Source organism: Thunnus thynnus, chromosome 24 (assembly GCF_963924715.1).
Source record: "Thunnus thynnus chromosome 24, fThuThy2.1, whole genome shotgun sequence".
Lineage (NCBI taxonomy): Eukaryota > Metazoa > Chordata > Actinopteri > Scombriformes > Scombridae > Thunnus > Thunnus thynnus.
Window position 1 is genome coordinate 475,504 of NC_089540.1, and position 14,379 is coordinate 489,882.

General features: G+C 36.1%; 1 protein-coding gene across 4 annotated transcripts in view; it reads left to right on the plus strand.

The window, feature by feature from the left end:
- runx1 (RUNX family transcription factor 1) overlaps positions 1-14,379 on the plus strand; it is an 84,168-nt gene that overhangs the window by 38,438 nt on the left and 31,351 nt on the right. Inside the window, exon 1 of one of the 4 annotated variants that reach the window (XM_067582909.1) lies at positions 11,691-11,813. The exons of 2 other annotated variants lie outside the window; for them this stretch is intronic. Coding sequence is in view for 1 of the 2 variants with exons in the window: in XM_067582908.1 (XP_067439009.1) it covers positions 12,290-12,317 (28 nt within the window). In the remaining variant the exon portion in view is untranslated. Of the gene's footprint in view, positions 1-11,690; positions 12,318-14,379 lie in introns of those variants that run through there. One more of the 4 variants, XM_067582908.1, reaches the window with a different exon arrangement.

Below are 14,379 nucleotides of genomic sequence, written 5' to 3' on the forward strand. Positions count from 1 at the left end.
TTTTTAAATGTATCTTAGAAAATGTTTTCATGTGGCCTTAATTTCTGCATAGATGTATAATTCATTCACAAAAATATATTAATCAGGCCTTGAACGACATGTGTATGTATTCTATAAATGCTAAATGATATTGTACAGACTATTCAACCTAAAAAGTCTGATTTTATCACTGAATTAAATTACTAATTTGATCTATTCTCAAATGAATTTTCTCTACATAAGAGTTTAGAGACAAGATGTTCAGAAAAGTGTAAATTCATTGAGGTTCAGTGTGCTTCAAAGTCAATGACATGTTAATTTAATTTGCTCAAATCTCTAATCTAATCTCTAATGTAAAAATTGTTCATATTGAACAACAATTAAACACCAAAATGTGTGGCTATCCTTTAGCTAGAATGTCATGAAGAGTTTAAGGTGCTGATGAGAGACGGGAGAGATAAAAACCAGAGGAAGTCTCCTTTTCCCTAGACTCTCTCTATCCCTTCATCGATCCCTCACTCAGGGTGGCAGAGTGTGTGTTTATGTGTGTATGTGGTATTGATCCTTGCCATGCCATTGTCACTGGCCTCAGGGTGGCCTCAACTCAGGGGACAGGGACAGACAGCCGCTGGCAGAGAGAGACAGAGAAAGAGAGATTTCTTTAACACTTCACCTCCAAAGATGATGATTACAAATAAGAAATGCAGTAGTTTAGTTTCACCATAAAAACAAGTTATTTTTTAAAATAAACCAGTAGATTACTGTAGTTTAACATATTGAGACTATGAGACAAAAATATTAACACAAGATCCAGTTACATGCTTTTCCCTGAGTATTCAACTGTCTCTCACAGTTTTCAAATTCAACTTGGTTCACATTATACCCTAATTATTATTTTTCACAACTCCATCTGGAAGACCTACCTATTTTCACATGTGTTTGTGGCAGCAGTATTAAACATGCTAAAAACATTTCAAGCCTTTTTATGTATTACAACATGTCATGTTTTATATAAATTTTCTTGACTTACCTGTTTTTTTATACTCTTTTGCATCTCAAATGCACTGCAAACCTTAAGTCGGAATGTCAAAGATCACTGACTTGCATTTAAGTCTTAAAATTAGCTCCAGCAGTGCTTGCGACACTCAGCAGCTTCAGTTGTGTTACCGCTTGTGGCTGGAGAGAGAAATATTTCCTTCTGTACTGAGTTGCAGTGATGTGACTAATCAGTCACAACCCAACCTGAAACAAAGCGTAGTTTTGTTTTTGAAATTCACATGAATGTCAAAGACTGTTGAATGCTTTAATTTGCACTTTGCACCACAGATGTTGCACATACTGTACTGAGTTTTACAACTGATTGTAGAGTACTCACAGCTGTTAGAGTCCCATAAAGAAGAGATGAAGGAATGGTGTTTGTTTGATTCTGACTTTTTCAGTAGCTATGCAACTTTTTTTAATACCAAGTTGACAATATACAGATAACAGGAAATGAAGGGAGGAAGAAATACATACATATAGGACCCCGCCAGACTTGAACTGGGGAAGTTGCCATTCATGATCAGTATAGTAACCCCTACTCCAGCAGGGAGCCCCACTTTTGTCACTTCAATTAAATTACATTTGTTGGTTTATTTGACAGGTCCCTTGATTTTATAATACTAATTTCCTGGAAATTTTAGTAATTTACAGGTATGTAATGGTTAACTTTTAGGATTGTACAGAGAGGATGCTGCAATTTTGCACAAATTATAAGAAAAAAATGGAAAAAGTGTTAAGTTGCTTTAGTTCATAAGTACCTACTCTCTATATTTGGGTTCATATGTAGTTGTTAATTTGTAAGAAAAAAAAAATTACTTTTTTCACTGACAGAAATCACTTATTTGTCAGTATGTAGTTTTGTGTGTCAAATGATACATTAACCAACTAGGTTACAATAGGTTTACAGTAATGTCTTAAAAGTGGTTGCTGTTAATTCTCCAGACATTTCTTTGAAAGGGTTGTATAATTTGGTAATATACAGGAAATGTGCAGATTATAGCTGTGTGTATATGTAGTTTTACACACAAAGGTACACACTGAAAACTAAATTTTTCTGTCAGTGAGAGAATTGGTAAAAGTCTAATTTATTAAGAATTTAACAACTATGTACCAAATATAATGAACTGGCACTCACCAACTAAACCAACTTGACATTTTTTTCAGTTTTTCCTTGTAATTTGTACTAAATTGCACCACCCTCTTTGTAAAATGTCTCTGTAAACTACATGCAAATTTCCGTGAAATTTGTATAAAATTAAAGGAGTTGAAAAAGTGTGAGGGCAACACTAATCATCTATCTGTCTGCCCAAGCAATTATGTTTCCAGAACCACACTATATCTTACCATCAACCTCCACACATACACACACACACTTAATATACATACAGGGAATAAGCTGAGTTTTGTGGACTTAGTTTTGGCTCAATATGAACACACACGCCTCAGATGACCACTGTGGTCACCATAACCCATAACCCTGTGACACACACACGCACACACACACACACACACACACACACACACACACACACACACACACACACACACACATACACACACACTGTTGGTCTGAGGTTGGATGACATTGAGGGTTACAGGGAGTTTTTTCACACACAGTCACATACAGTGTCTCTCTGTGAAGCACACACACAAGGAGTTGTGGTGATGTCACCAGCCAAGGGACCTCTGGGAGAGACACTGTGGCAAGCTCAACATCTACCAATGTGTGCATATGCATGTGTGTGTGCGCATGTGTGTGTTCATAGTGGTCACCTTGAGGTTAGGTGGTGTATCTCTATGTTGCTTGAACCAATGGAAAGCAGTGGTTCTGTGAGGTAAGATACAACCGAACTCAAAGTGATGTCGTGTGGACTGAGGTGAGGCCTTGTGAATTTGAAAATCTCACCTTCCTTTATAATAACATAACAATTTTAGTTTTACTGTATGCATATTTATGAATACACTATGCAAAAAAATGTGTACTGTGTCTCAGTTTATTTCAATTGATGATTTGGTCTACATAATTGTTATTATAGAAACAAAAATTTGGTCCCGCATCACAGTAACACAACTGCCCTATAACCAACTGAAAAGACAATTATCAAGCTCAGATGAAAATGACACAACAATTTTTATTTTTTATATTGGTGTTTGATCATTTATTAACTTGAGTTATTTGTTTCATCTGTTAATATTTTCCTAAAAAGATGCTAGAATTGAACATCAATCAAAGAGTATGCAGTAAAAAAACAATTGTCTCTGAAGTGAAGATGCTAATACAAATTATTAATCATAGAAAACTGAACATGATTAAGTTTAGTGTTGTTATTTTCTAGATGTACAGTATATTAATGCAAGAAATACACTTTTGTCTTGTTCTTTTTGGTTTGTTTGTTTTTTGTTGTTGTTGTTGTTGTTGATGATGAATGACCTTTGACTTCTGAAACTAGACTTACGCCCTTGACTGAGCGCCTTATGGATCTTGGATTAACCAGCATACTGAAAAATTCAAATTTCCTTTTTCACTACACCATATAGACATTCAGTGCTTTCCTCTTTAGTGAGCAGTAAACTGAGATTTAAGAAAAATCATCATTATTTTGCATTATTAACAAATGTATTGTTGCACGACTGTTATACAATGGGAAACCTCGCTACTGAAAGTATTTCATGCCATGGACACTACCTTTTTTGTTCTATTGTGGGAATTTTAACAGGTACTAGTGAATAAATTTCACAGAGTCAGTCAGTCAGAATTCTGACTCTGACTCAAATAAAATGACTGACAGTAAATAGAGAGGGATTTTGGACTACTTGTCAATGAAATATTTTTCAATATGGGTTTTTCAGGAAACACACAGGTGAAGCTAATATAAACAATAATTTCCATGTCACAGTGGGCCATTGTGCACTGTGCCAGGGCTCTGGAACAGGCCTAACTAAGTGGAATGCAGACATTTTTATGCTATTTATTATACCTGGGGCTCTCCTGTTTTGACATGTCAAAATTAGTGCTGTTAAAAACATTTATTCAAAGTCAACTAGCAGAGACTGAAAAGATACATTGATAAAGATAATCAACAATTAGAATAACGTTGTAAGTGACTTTTACCACAGGCAGGCTTGTGGAATAATATGATTACTTATTAGGCCATACTCCAAAACACTCTCCTAAATTTTCTTCTTTTCTTTCCTTCCCTTCTTTTCTGCTGAGGTCCCTTGTCCTTCCCTTCTTTCTTTCTTCTTAACGTACCCTCTTTGGTGTTGCTAAAGACAGGTAGAGTTCAACCTGTATTTTTACTACATGTACTTTTCTTGTGAAATTCCCTTTAATGCACTGTGCTGCTAAATGCTTGTTCTTTTTCTGTTCTTTTTCTCTTGGGATTTGTATGTTTTTACCATTTTTTTAGAGAGAATTTTTAGATATATAGTATATCTTTGTCCTCTCTGTTGTTGTTGCACTGCTGTTGGCTGGAAGGAACAGCATTTTGTTTTTTTCTGTGTAAGCACATACACAAGAAAATGACAGTAAACTAAATGAAGATTCTGTTCATTTTTAGCTTTGCTATCTAACTAGCTTGTTAAAGGCCCATAGCAATCATTGTGCGATGAAGCAAAATTAAACCACTATTAATGCTACACCGTTAGACATGCTAGCTAAAATCCATCTATACCAACCAAATTTTACAAATAAGATTCTAAAAAGAGGGAGGGAAGGAGAGAAAAGGGAAAAAATAATGACTTTCTTCTTTCCTTACTCTGCTGTAGCTTAAGAAAGGTAAATTTAGCTAATCTGAGGATTTTGTTGGTTTTTAGTTTTGATAGCTACCTACCTAGTCAGAGGCTAATGGCCACTGTGTTCAGCGCACATCTGACTAGGTGTTTGGGGAAGTCGTGGAGGACTGAGCAGAATAGGTGGAGTTTTCAAAACCTCTAGTGGGACCATATCATTTTGTTGTTGCCATCAACAAAAATGCATCTGTCCCACACTGCAAGCTACCTACCAACCTACAAGTTACCTGACTGCTAAAACATACCTGATATGCCTACTGAGTTGTGTTGTATTGTAGAGAATTCAGACACTTTTCCTCCATTTTGCCTTCCTTGCCTGGCTAGCTGCCTCATTTCTATTGGCCACGTGGGTATTCTTCACAGTGTGCGCCCGTGTTTTGCTTGACACAGCAAAAAGCCATTGTGCCATGGTCCAAGCCACTGGAAATGACAGGTTTCAGAACACAGTGGTGCCGTTGTCATGTAGTGTCTGAAAGGGCTATAAGCAACCAATGTGGGACAAAGCAAAATGTGATCAATAGCCACTGTCATTGCTATAAAAGACATGTTAATTATTGCGTTTAAAACATTAATGGTAACAGTGATGGTTAGCATTTCATATACAAGCTAAAATCCATTTATAGGGCCCATCAACCAAATGTTACAAATATTGTTCCAAATGTAAGACAAAATCAAAAAATCAGCTATTGCCGAGTCAAACAATCGTATCTCTGAAATGTGTGACCTCAATTTTCCACCAGAACTTCCAAATAGCAAGAAAGTGGGCAGGAGGGAGGGAGGGGGAAAAGGGAGAAAATCATTTGAGTAGCTAAATGAAATTAGCAGCTTTAAAGAGCCTGAGGGCAAAGTGGAGTCGTGTCCCCCGTGGCTACGCTTTAGAGAAGGAGGGAATGAATTAAGCTTGACTGGATCCTCTCCTCCTTCTCTCCCTCGCTTCTTACTCCCTCACTTTATTCTGTTTTTTACTAATATGCAGGGAGGGAGAGAGGGGGGTGTGGAGATGAATGAGGGGTATAAAAGCAGTTGGTGAAGGTGAACACAGGCTGTATCTCTCGCTTTGCCAAGTTTTCTGACCCTCTTTTAAGTATTGACTTTATATTTTGGACTTTGGACTAACATAAAGTTAAAAAAAAGTATTTCATTGTTTCCTTTTTTCCTGTTCTTTTTCTTCCCATTTTCTCCCGTTTCCCTCTTGCTGTTTTCCCACTTATTATTATTTTTCCCTTGATATCATCTGTTCTATTCCTTTTGGTGCATTGGAAACTTGTCCCCAGCCATTGCTGTATCTGTACCCAGGATTGAAGGATGAACCCTGGGGCTTTCTCCAGCTCTGGCCCCCTGTCCTGGGCCATGTACCTGATGAGGAAAGGCCGGACAGGCAGCGGACTCTTTGGTAAAGCTAACTCTTCTTGACACCTCATAGTTATCATCACCGTCACATCTGGTCTTTCATACTAGTTTTCTATTTTTATTACACTGAAAGTCTTTCGCCATGTATTGCATGTTGTGGTGGAGAAATATTACCTAAATGTTAATTTCTGTGATTATGTTGTTCCAAGAGGCATGTCACATAGTTTAATATTCTACTGACACTTCTATTGACATGAACACTGGCTTCTCAGTACAAACTCTGAGCACTTCTACTGATGCAGCTGGGGTTGCAGTGCCTTACTCAATGGGAAACTGAAGTAATGACTTGCTGGTCAGATGTCATCTCTGTAATGTTCCATTATACTTCTCAAATTCAGATTATTGGATGTCAAGTTTTCTTTGGTGGTTCTTTAATTCTTTGAGAGGCTTCGGAGGTCCCGGATGGGATCCAATAGTTCTTTAGAGAGTTCTACTTGTTGTTCAAGTAGTTCTTAGAGATGTTTCAGAGGTGAGCTCAGATTCCACTGGGTTCGTGAGAGGGTTCTATGGATCTGTCATGTAATTGCAGTGGTGTATAGATGTTTGACATGTCTTTGTGGTGTTCCAAGGGATCTTTTCAGGGTTCCAGGATGTTTTGCAGCAGTTTGAGGGATACGTAAAAAGTTCTCAAAGAATTAGCACTTAACACTCAGGCATTGACTTAAAGGTGACTCAAGTGGAGAATGCTCAGACAATGGTAATTATGGGTTGTGAGCTTTACATTCTCATGATAATTTTAAGTATTTTTTCAGAATGCAATTTCTTGGTGGTTGAGTGATTTAATGGAGGATGATAGTATGGAGGATAAAGCATTTACTGTGTAGATTTGTTGGTATATGAAGGTGTAAATGGAAATAAGTCTTGGACTTGGACTTGGACAGTAATTGTGTTATCTTTGACATTTTTGTAGTTGTGTGTAATTTGCTGTCCTCTTCCTCATAATGTTAAATAACCTAAATGCAGTTCTGAGAAAATACATCCTGAAAACTAGGTTCACAGGTTGAAATGTTACAAATTAAATCTAATGGGTGTATAGACATCCCAAGGAGCTAGTTATATATATTTTTTTTTTAAAAAAAGCACTGATCATATTGGCTTTTTATTTTGATTTCCTATATGAAACTTTTTTGGGGGGCAATATTTTTATACATGACAAATGACATAATTGAAAACCCAAACGATGTGCTCCCGTTGGATGTGCACTTTAGATGGCTGATACTAATATTAGCTGGACTGAAGCTGCAAGTAGATCTTCATTGTTTTCAATTACTGTGTTCCTGTTATGGCGGGGAACAATGTCAGTGCAACAATTAGAAAAACACATTTATGCAAAACACAATTTATCAGTGAAATCATAACAGCACATCCACATATTGTTTTTATTCTATGGGAATTCTATATATTTTACATTGAGGAATATTTGGTATTTATTTGACTGATCCACTGATGACAAAGGTTTTTTTTACTGTAGCTGATAATATCAAACAATGCTGGTATCAATAGCTTTGAAAGGTGATTGTGACTGTGTATTGATAATGGATCAAAGTACACTGAGAGGCTCATGTTACAGCCAGTCAGTGGGAAAAGCTGGCTGAGTGAAATCCAACTCCTCTCCCTTTCTCTCATTCTTTCTCTCTCTCTCCTCAGTTTTACATGCCTCTTCATACATCTATGCAGTATTTTCATTTGATGAAGTATTTCCTCATAGAAATATTTAACTTCTATCTTCAAGTCATAAAGATTGCAAAGGACTGTATAGCAGGGCTGTTTTTGTCAAAACTGCTAAGATCTAGTCCTTTTTATTTTAGGGAATTTATGCATTGCATTTGGTTATAAAATCAATTATTTTACATTTTGAACTAAATATTAAAATTCCAGACATTTTGCAGCAAGCTGAGGTATCTTAAAGCATCATTTTCAGACCAGTGCCACATATAACCAACAGGATATACGCATATGATACATGACAATATGAATTGGTATAAGCATCAAAACCCACTTTGTTTCTATAAAATCTGTCCGTATATTTTGCATATGGCCTAGGAATTTCACAGATATATAGTTTTTAAGTGTGGTAATATGAGGAATAAATGTCAAGTGTCAGATTTAATGACACTAACTTCATGAAATTGTGCTTAGCTGGCAGTTAAATATGTTCTTGTAGGAAAATTGTTCTGAATCCCAGTGGGGGGTGTAAGGAAGGTATTAATTAGTATCGTTTATCTTGTATCAGGCTCTCTATTTAAATTAGCAATCAGTGATTATGTGATTTCTATACAAAAATCTGAAAATGTACCTCCACATCCACACATCATTATCTGCAGATAACGAGTAAAGAAAAAAAAAACAAGTAGACTGATAACGAGGGAGTGAAAAATAGATATTTCCAAGGGCAAATCACTTCACGTCCATCTTGGGACAAAACAAGAGAGGAGGCATTTACATTTTTTATCATTGCCCCTTTGGCTACTGAAGGATGGATGCAGAGGAAGACTGGCATTTTCTTAAAACTCCTCCCACAGCCACTTTGAGGCAGACAGCATGTTGATTTAGCTCAAATCAAACTGACTGACTCCCAAAAAGGCCTCGCTGAAATAGGACTGTAAACTACCTTTAATGTTGAAAGAGGATTAACACAAGTTTTTATATATATTTTTTTTAATAAAAGACTACTAACTCAGTCATCTTCTTTATTTAACCAGCTTTGATTAAAAAAAATACCCTTCTTAAATTTAAAATTAGTATCGTACATTTTGGTTAAGTTTCTCTATCTGACATACTTTAGCTCCAAAACTGACAGATAACTCTAAATACCAGACTCATGAAGATGTTGTATGGAAGTAAATAACTGAACACCAAAAAGTGAAATTACTACTTAATACTTATGACTGAATGTATGGCCTTGAAATATTTTACTTTGAAAACCGTTTGTCTGAATTTGTGTGGTTTGAATTGCCCTCTTTGAAATGTACAGGAGGTCATTTTAAGCAGTGTAATTAAAAAAACTTGATTTGAAGTTTAAGATTCTTCATCCTTACTCTTTCGATTTTTTGGATTCACAAATTCTCAGAGAAAATTCAAGTGTCCAGTATTCAGCAAATGACAAATGGACAAACCACATGTGCTGATGAAGACATTTGATGTGCTCAAACACCTCCAGAAAAGGTGAGAACATAAAGTTGAGATTGTTGAGTCAACTGTATTCAAGTTCCTAAAACTCAGCTGGTCATTTTCAAATTTAAAAAGGTTGTTCAAATGCGGTGAAATTCAAGATGAAAAATTTGAACTTTTCATGAGGGATAAGCTGTTTATTCTGAGTAAAATCAGTTTGTTCAGTCAGGTTATGTTTTGTCAGTCAACCTGTAAACTTTTCAATTTGAATTTGTGAACCAAAAAAATTGTAAAACTTCAAAGCTGTAAAACTCTCTTTTGGAAATTTCAAAGAGAGGATTTCAAACCAAAGAAATTCACATAGATGGTTTTCAAAGTTAAATATTTCAGTACTAGGCTAATTCAAATTTCAGTATTTTCTATTCAAAGCTATAAAGTAGATACTGTATTTTTTAAAGTCAATTTTAATGTTGGCTTGTGTAAGAAAGTGTCATATTGTAACAGATATAGTAGCATATTCATATATAGCAACATTTTGATATGCTGTAAATAATACCAGTGTTGACACGGTGAAAATAAAACAAAACACTTTAAAATATCTATTTTTTGCTTTTGACATATTCAATTTTTCATAAGTAGCATCTTCTTTCAATTAATTTTAACCATTTGGAAGCCATTTCAATCAATCAGTCCATTTTTGCTTTCACCAAAACATATGACGGAGAGCTGAAAGCTCCATCAAACAACTGTGATGGTACAGTACACAGCTGGTTACTTATCATTTCTTCACATAATCATATAATGATGAAATTCTCTCATCGGTGTTTTTTCATAGCAAATCTTATCTCTGCTTCTAGCGAATTCAAATGTCTGGACCCAAGCAACATCTCTGCATGAATGAGAACAAGCTGAAAATTAAAGGAAAAGTATGACGAATTAATCAGTTATAAATATATAAGATGTAGAATATTGCTCTATTAAATCACAATCATCATTTGAATCAATGTGATGCTGAAAAAAACATCTACGTTAGTAAAAATTTTATGTAATCTTTATTTAACTAGGAAAGCCGAATTGAGATAAAAAAAAATTTTTTTTTTAAATCCTGGCCGAAGTGAGCAGCAATAACAGTGAGTTACAGACAATAATAATACATAGATTACAAAATATACTACAAATCAGAATAAGACAGAAAAGCCGGCATCTTAAAACAATATAAGAAGTGTCTACAACCTTAAAAATAAATAAGACCAATTCTAAACAATAACATGACGAGACTAACACATTAAGACTCCTTAAAAAAAAGAAAAACTTCAACAGCCAGTTTCTGCAGCAGTAATATAAATTCAGAGAGAAACCAAATATAATATAATATAATATAATATAATATAATATAATATAATATAATATAATATAATATAATATAATATAATATAATACAAGTAATATAAATGTGGCCTCCTACTGTGAACTCATCATTGTCTGTGATCCAACATCAGATTTTATTGAAGCAAACTGCTGTTAGAAAATCATATTTAAATTGGCAAGTGGCTCCAAATAATTCAAGCAATGTTTAAAGTTATATTTTTACTGTTACTCATAAACAACACCATAAAAATCCCACTTTTTAAATGGAGTCTGAGTGCAGTGCTTGTGTATATTCTCTGGCTTTGCTGTTCATTCATCAGGTTTTCAGGAGGCAACGTAGGAGGCAACATAGGAAGATTGTCTCATGACTTAGATCACCTACTGCCCCCTATCGTCTATATCCGGTACTGACAGCCAGGTTTGGCTTTATCGTTGTTTTAACAAGTCACAATGCTAATACCAATGTGTAATATTTCTCAGTGGATATCAGGGAGTGCGGACTGTCAAACATTAGGTTTTTTTTTCAGAAAATGCAGGGTACTGCTGCACTTTAGAAAATGTCTATTTGGACAAACATAAGAAGGAAAGAGAGATGCAGAAAGGAAAATTTCTTGCATGTGTTATTAAAATTTGGGAGATTTGTAAATGCTGTTTTGATATAATTTGTGAAAAAGTCAAATCGACTTTATTTGATTTGAAGTAACTGTTTTTAATACACTTGTCTGCGAATTTGGCTCACTCTTCTAGACATAGACATAACACATGATCCTACATTGTATATCATAATGTTGTATTTGATCATATAGTGTGAATTCAAAGAGATGCAGCCAGTTTTTGCCAGTTCTTCAAAGTAGGAGGAAGTGCAGCTCTGTGTGCCTCCCCCTCGCTTTTTCCTCTAAACCCCGCCTTCTCTCGGACGGACCTAGCGCTGATTGGTCAATCCCCTTCCAGCGACAGCCAGCGGCGAACCTCTCCATTGGCTGAGATGGCCAGATGAAATGCAAATCCAGAGCTCTGCCGGTAAAAGCCTGGCGCTGTAAACCGGGATGACCACTGATTTAAGGGCAGGGAGACAGACAGCTGCGGGGTGGAGAGAGAGCGCGGTTCATTCGGTAAAGGCTGTTACAGTTAAGATGAAACAAGATTTAAAGTAAAATTTGTGCAGATTCTCTTCCTGTTTTGTCCGTTTCCTTCCACTTTTGATACCCACCATGTGTTAGAGCTGCGAGAAGACAAGGAGCTTTGAAGACGTTCCAAAATTCACCACAAGTCTCAAACTGACTGTTATTCCGTATGGAGAGCACGAGAAAAACTCGCCTAAGTGTTGGAAATCTGTTTTGGACATCGTTTTGTTGCATCTGCGCACGGTCTTTTACACACAACGGCTAAATCCGGCGCGTGAGGACGGGATAACGCACCGCAACCGGACACATTTTTTACGGACAAATAAGAAGTTGACGAACGTGAAAAGTCATCGACAAATCATCAGAAAAGAATCTACCTCGTGTGCTGCAAACAAGAGGAAATCGGGAGATTTATACTGAAGATCAGGGAAATTGATAATCTGTGGACGCACTGTGGCGCACAAATGGTGTTTCTTTGGGACGCAAAATACGGTACAGGTCATTTCTTTATGAAAGTGCAATTTCAAGATTTTCTTTGACGCTTCTATAAAAGTATGAGTCGCTGTTGTTGACAGCATCACCTCAATCAGTACGCTGTGTAAAAATGTGAAGAAAACTAATTCATAATTCATCCCAGTGTCCCTCATCTTTGATATTATGCATTTGATTTCATGTCCATTCCAGTCAACATTTGTGAGTCATCTGATCAGGTCGATTTTAGTTTTGCCTCATCGGTTTTTGGAAAAAAAAAGAGAGAGAGAGACAGACAGACAGACACAGAGAGAGAGAGACAGACAGAGAGAGAGAGAGAGGGACGGAGATAGAGAGAGAAAACGTTTTCTCCAGTTAGCACCGTCACACTGAAAATATGCCTCTCTCTCTCTCTCTCTCTCTCTCTCTCTCTCTCTCTCTCTGTGTGTGTGTGTGTGTGTGTGTGTGTGTATTTGATAGTGTTGTTTGGGAGTCTCTTTCTTCCAAAAGATTATTAAAACAACTTTTCGTAAAATATACCAGGCACTCAGTTTTAATATAATGTTGAATGGTTCCCCATACCGTGCTGCTTATCCCACTATAATTGCACCTTAATGAAATAATACCTTAATATAATATAGGATAGTTTAATAATAGTATAGTAATATATTATTAGCCTACTACACTAATATGATGTGATTCATGTAATTATGATGCCTTTATAGCAGACGTTGTCACTGGGGTTAGGACCACCAAATGTACAGACTGTGTACAGGAAATGTCTAGAATTTTTTTGGTATATTTGTAATAAAAACACTAAGTTAAATCGTTTTGAAATATATCACAATTTCTACTTTGAGTGTCCCACATGCTCATAATATCAAATCAATAAAATAATGTGATTATTTTTAACATTTCTGCAGTGTCATGAGATTTTTGGGACTTAAAATGCTTACAGGTGATAAAGCATTTTGTATATGAACCACAAAACACTTGTAACCTGTTATGTTAAGTGCCATTTTATGATAAACTGAACTTTAGAGATAAAGTTCTTAACCTCAGTTCTGCTGTAGCAAAAAGTCTGATGGTTCAGCCGTTTGGTGCAGGGTTGACCCAGGCCATAAGCACAGTCTACAATCCCTCTGCTTCCTCGACAAAACCAAACTTTGAATGAAAGTGTACTGACCAACAGCAGTGGTATTAGGGATATGGCGACTAACAAAACAACCATGGAACAAATTACCACATTTTAGCAAAAAATTTCAAAGGTTTCACACTTGTAATCCTTCCTCCTGAGAGGTTTGGGGGCCTTAACCAGCGACTTAGTTTTCCTCTGCTCGTCTGGTGTGTAAATCTGACCTGGAACTTTTGCTTTTAATGTCTGAGACCCCAAATGTTTGACTTTTTTTCCTGGGACTCTTGGTTGGGTGTGTGTAGACATTCGTCTCAGTGAGGATCCAGCTGTACAGTATAGTAGCAGTGGGAATGTTTCAAACTGTAAACTAAACTCGAAACCAACAGCATGTGGCTTCAGTTGTGGGTTGGCTAACTGACAAACCAACAGAGCCACTGACTCTGCAGACAGATTGACTGAGTGACTGTGTGGCTTTTTACCCTGCTTATTTATCAGATTTACACTGTTTCACTCACTTCCCTGACTTGATGAGGTTGTCTTTAGTACTGTATGTTACATGAATTAAACCGGAAGAAGTCACCCTCAATTTAACTTGCATTCTCTGTTGATAGTGTGCCACTTTTCTCCCAGTTATTTATTTAAAGATTTGAAAAAAGATGGATGACTGCAGGAGTGTTGTTGTTGTCTTTAGTTTGATGACTACACACTCTGGTATTCAGGCCGATGTGACCAAGCTGTGTGTCATCATGCACTGTATATGTGTAATTTAATCTTCTTTGAGTTTCATCTCTATGGATGTGTTGTGCTGTATTTTATACATCCTGTTTTTATCTGTTACAGGGATTTTTAGTGATATGTGTGATTTCAAGCTCTCGTTTTAAACGAGAAAGGCTGAATATTAAGAATTTTTATTCAACGATCATATATATATATATATATATATATATA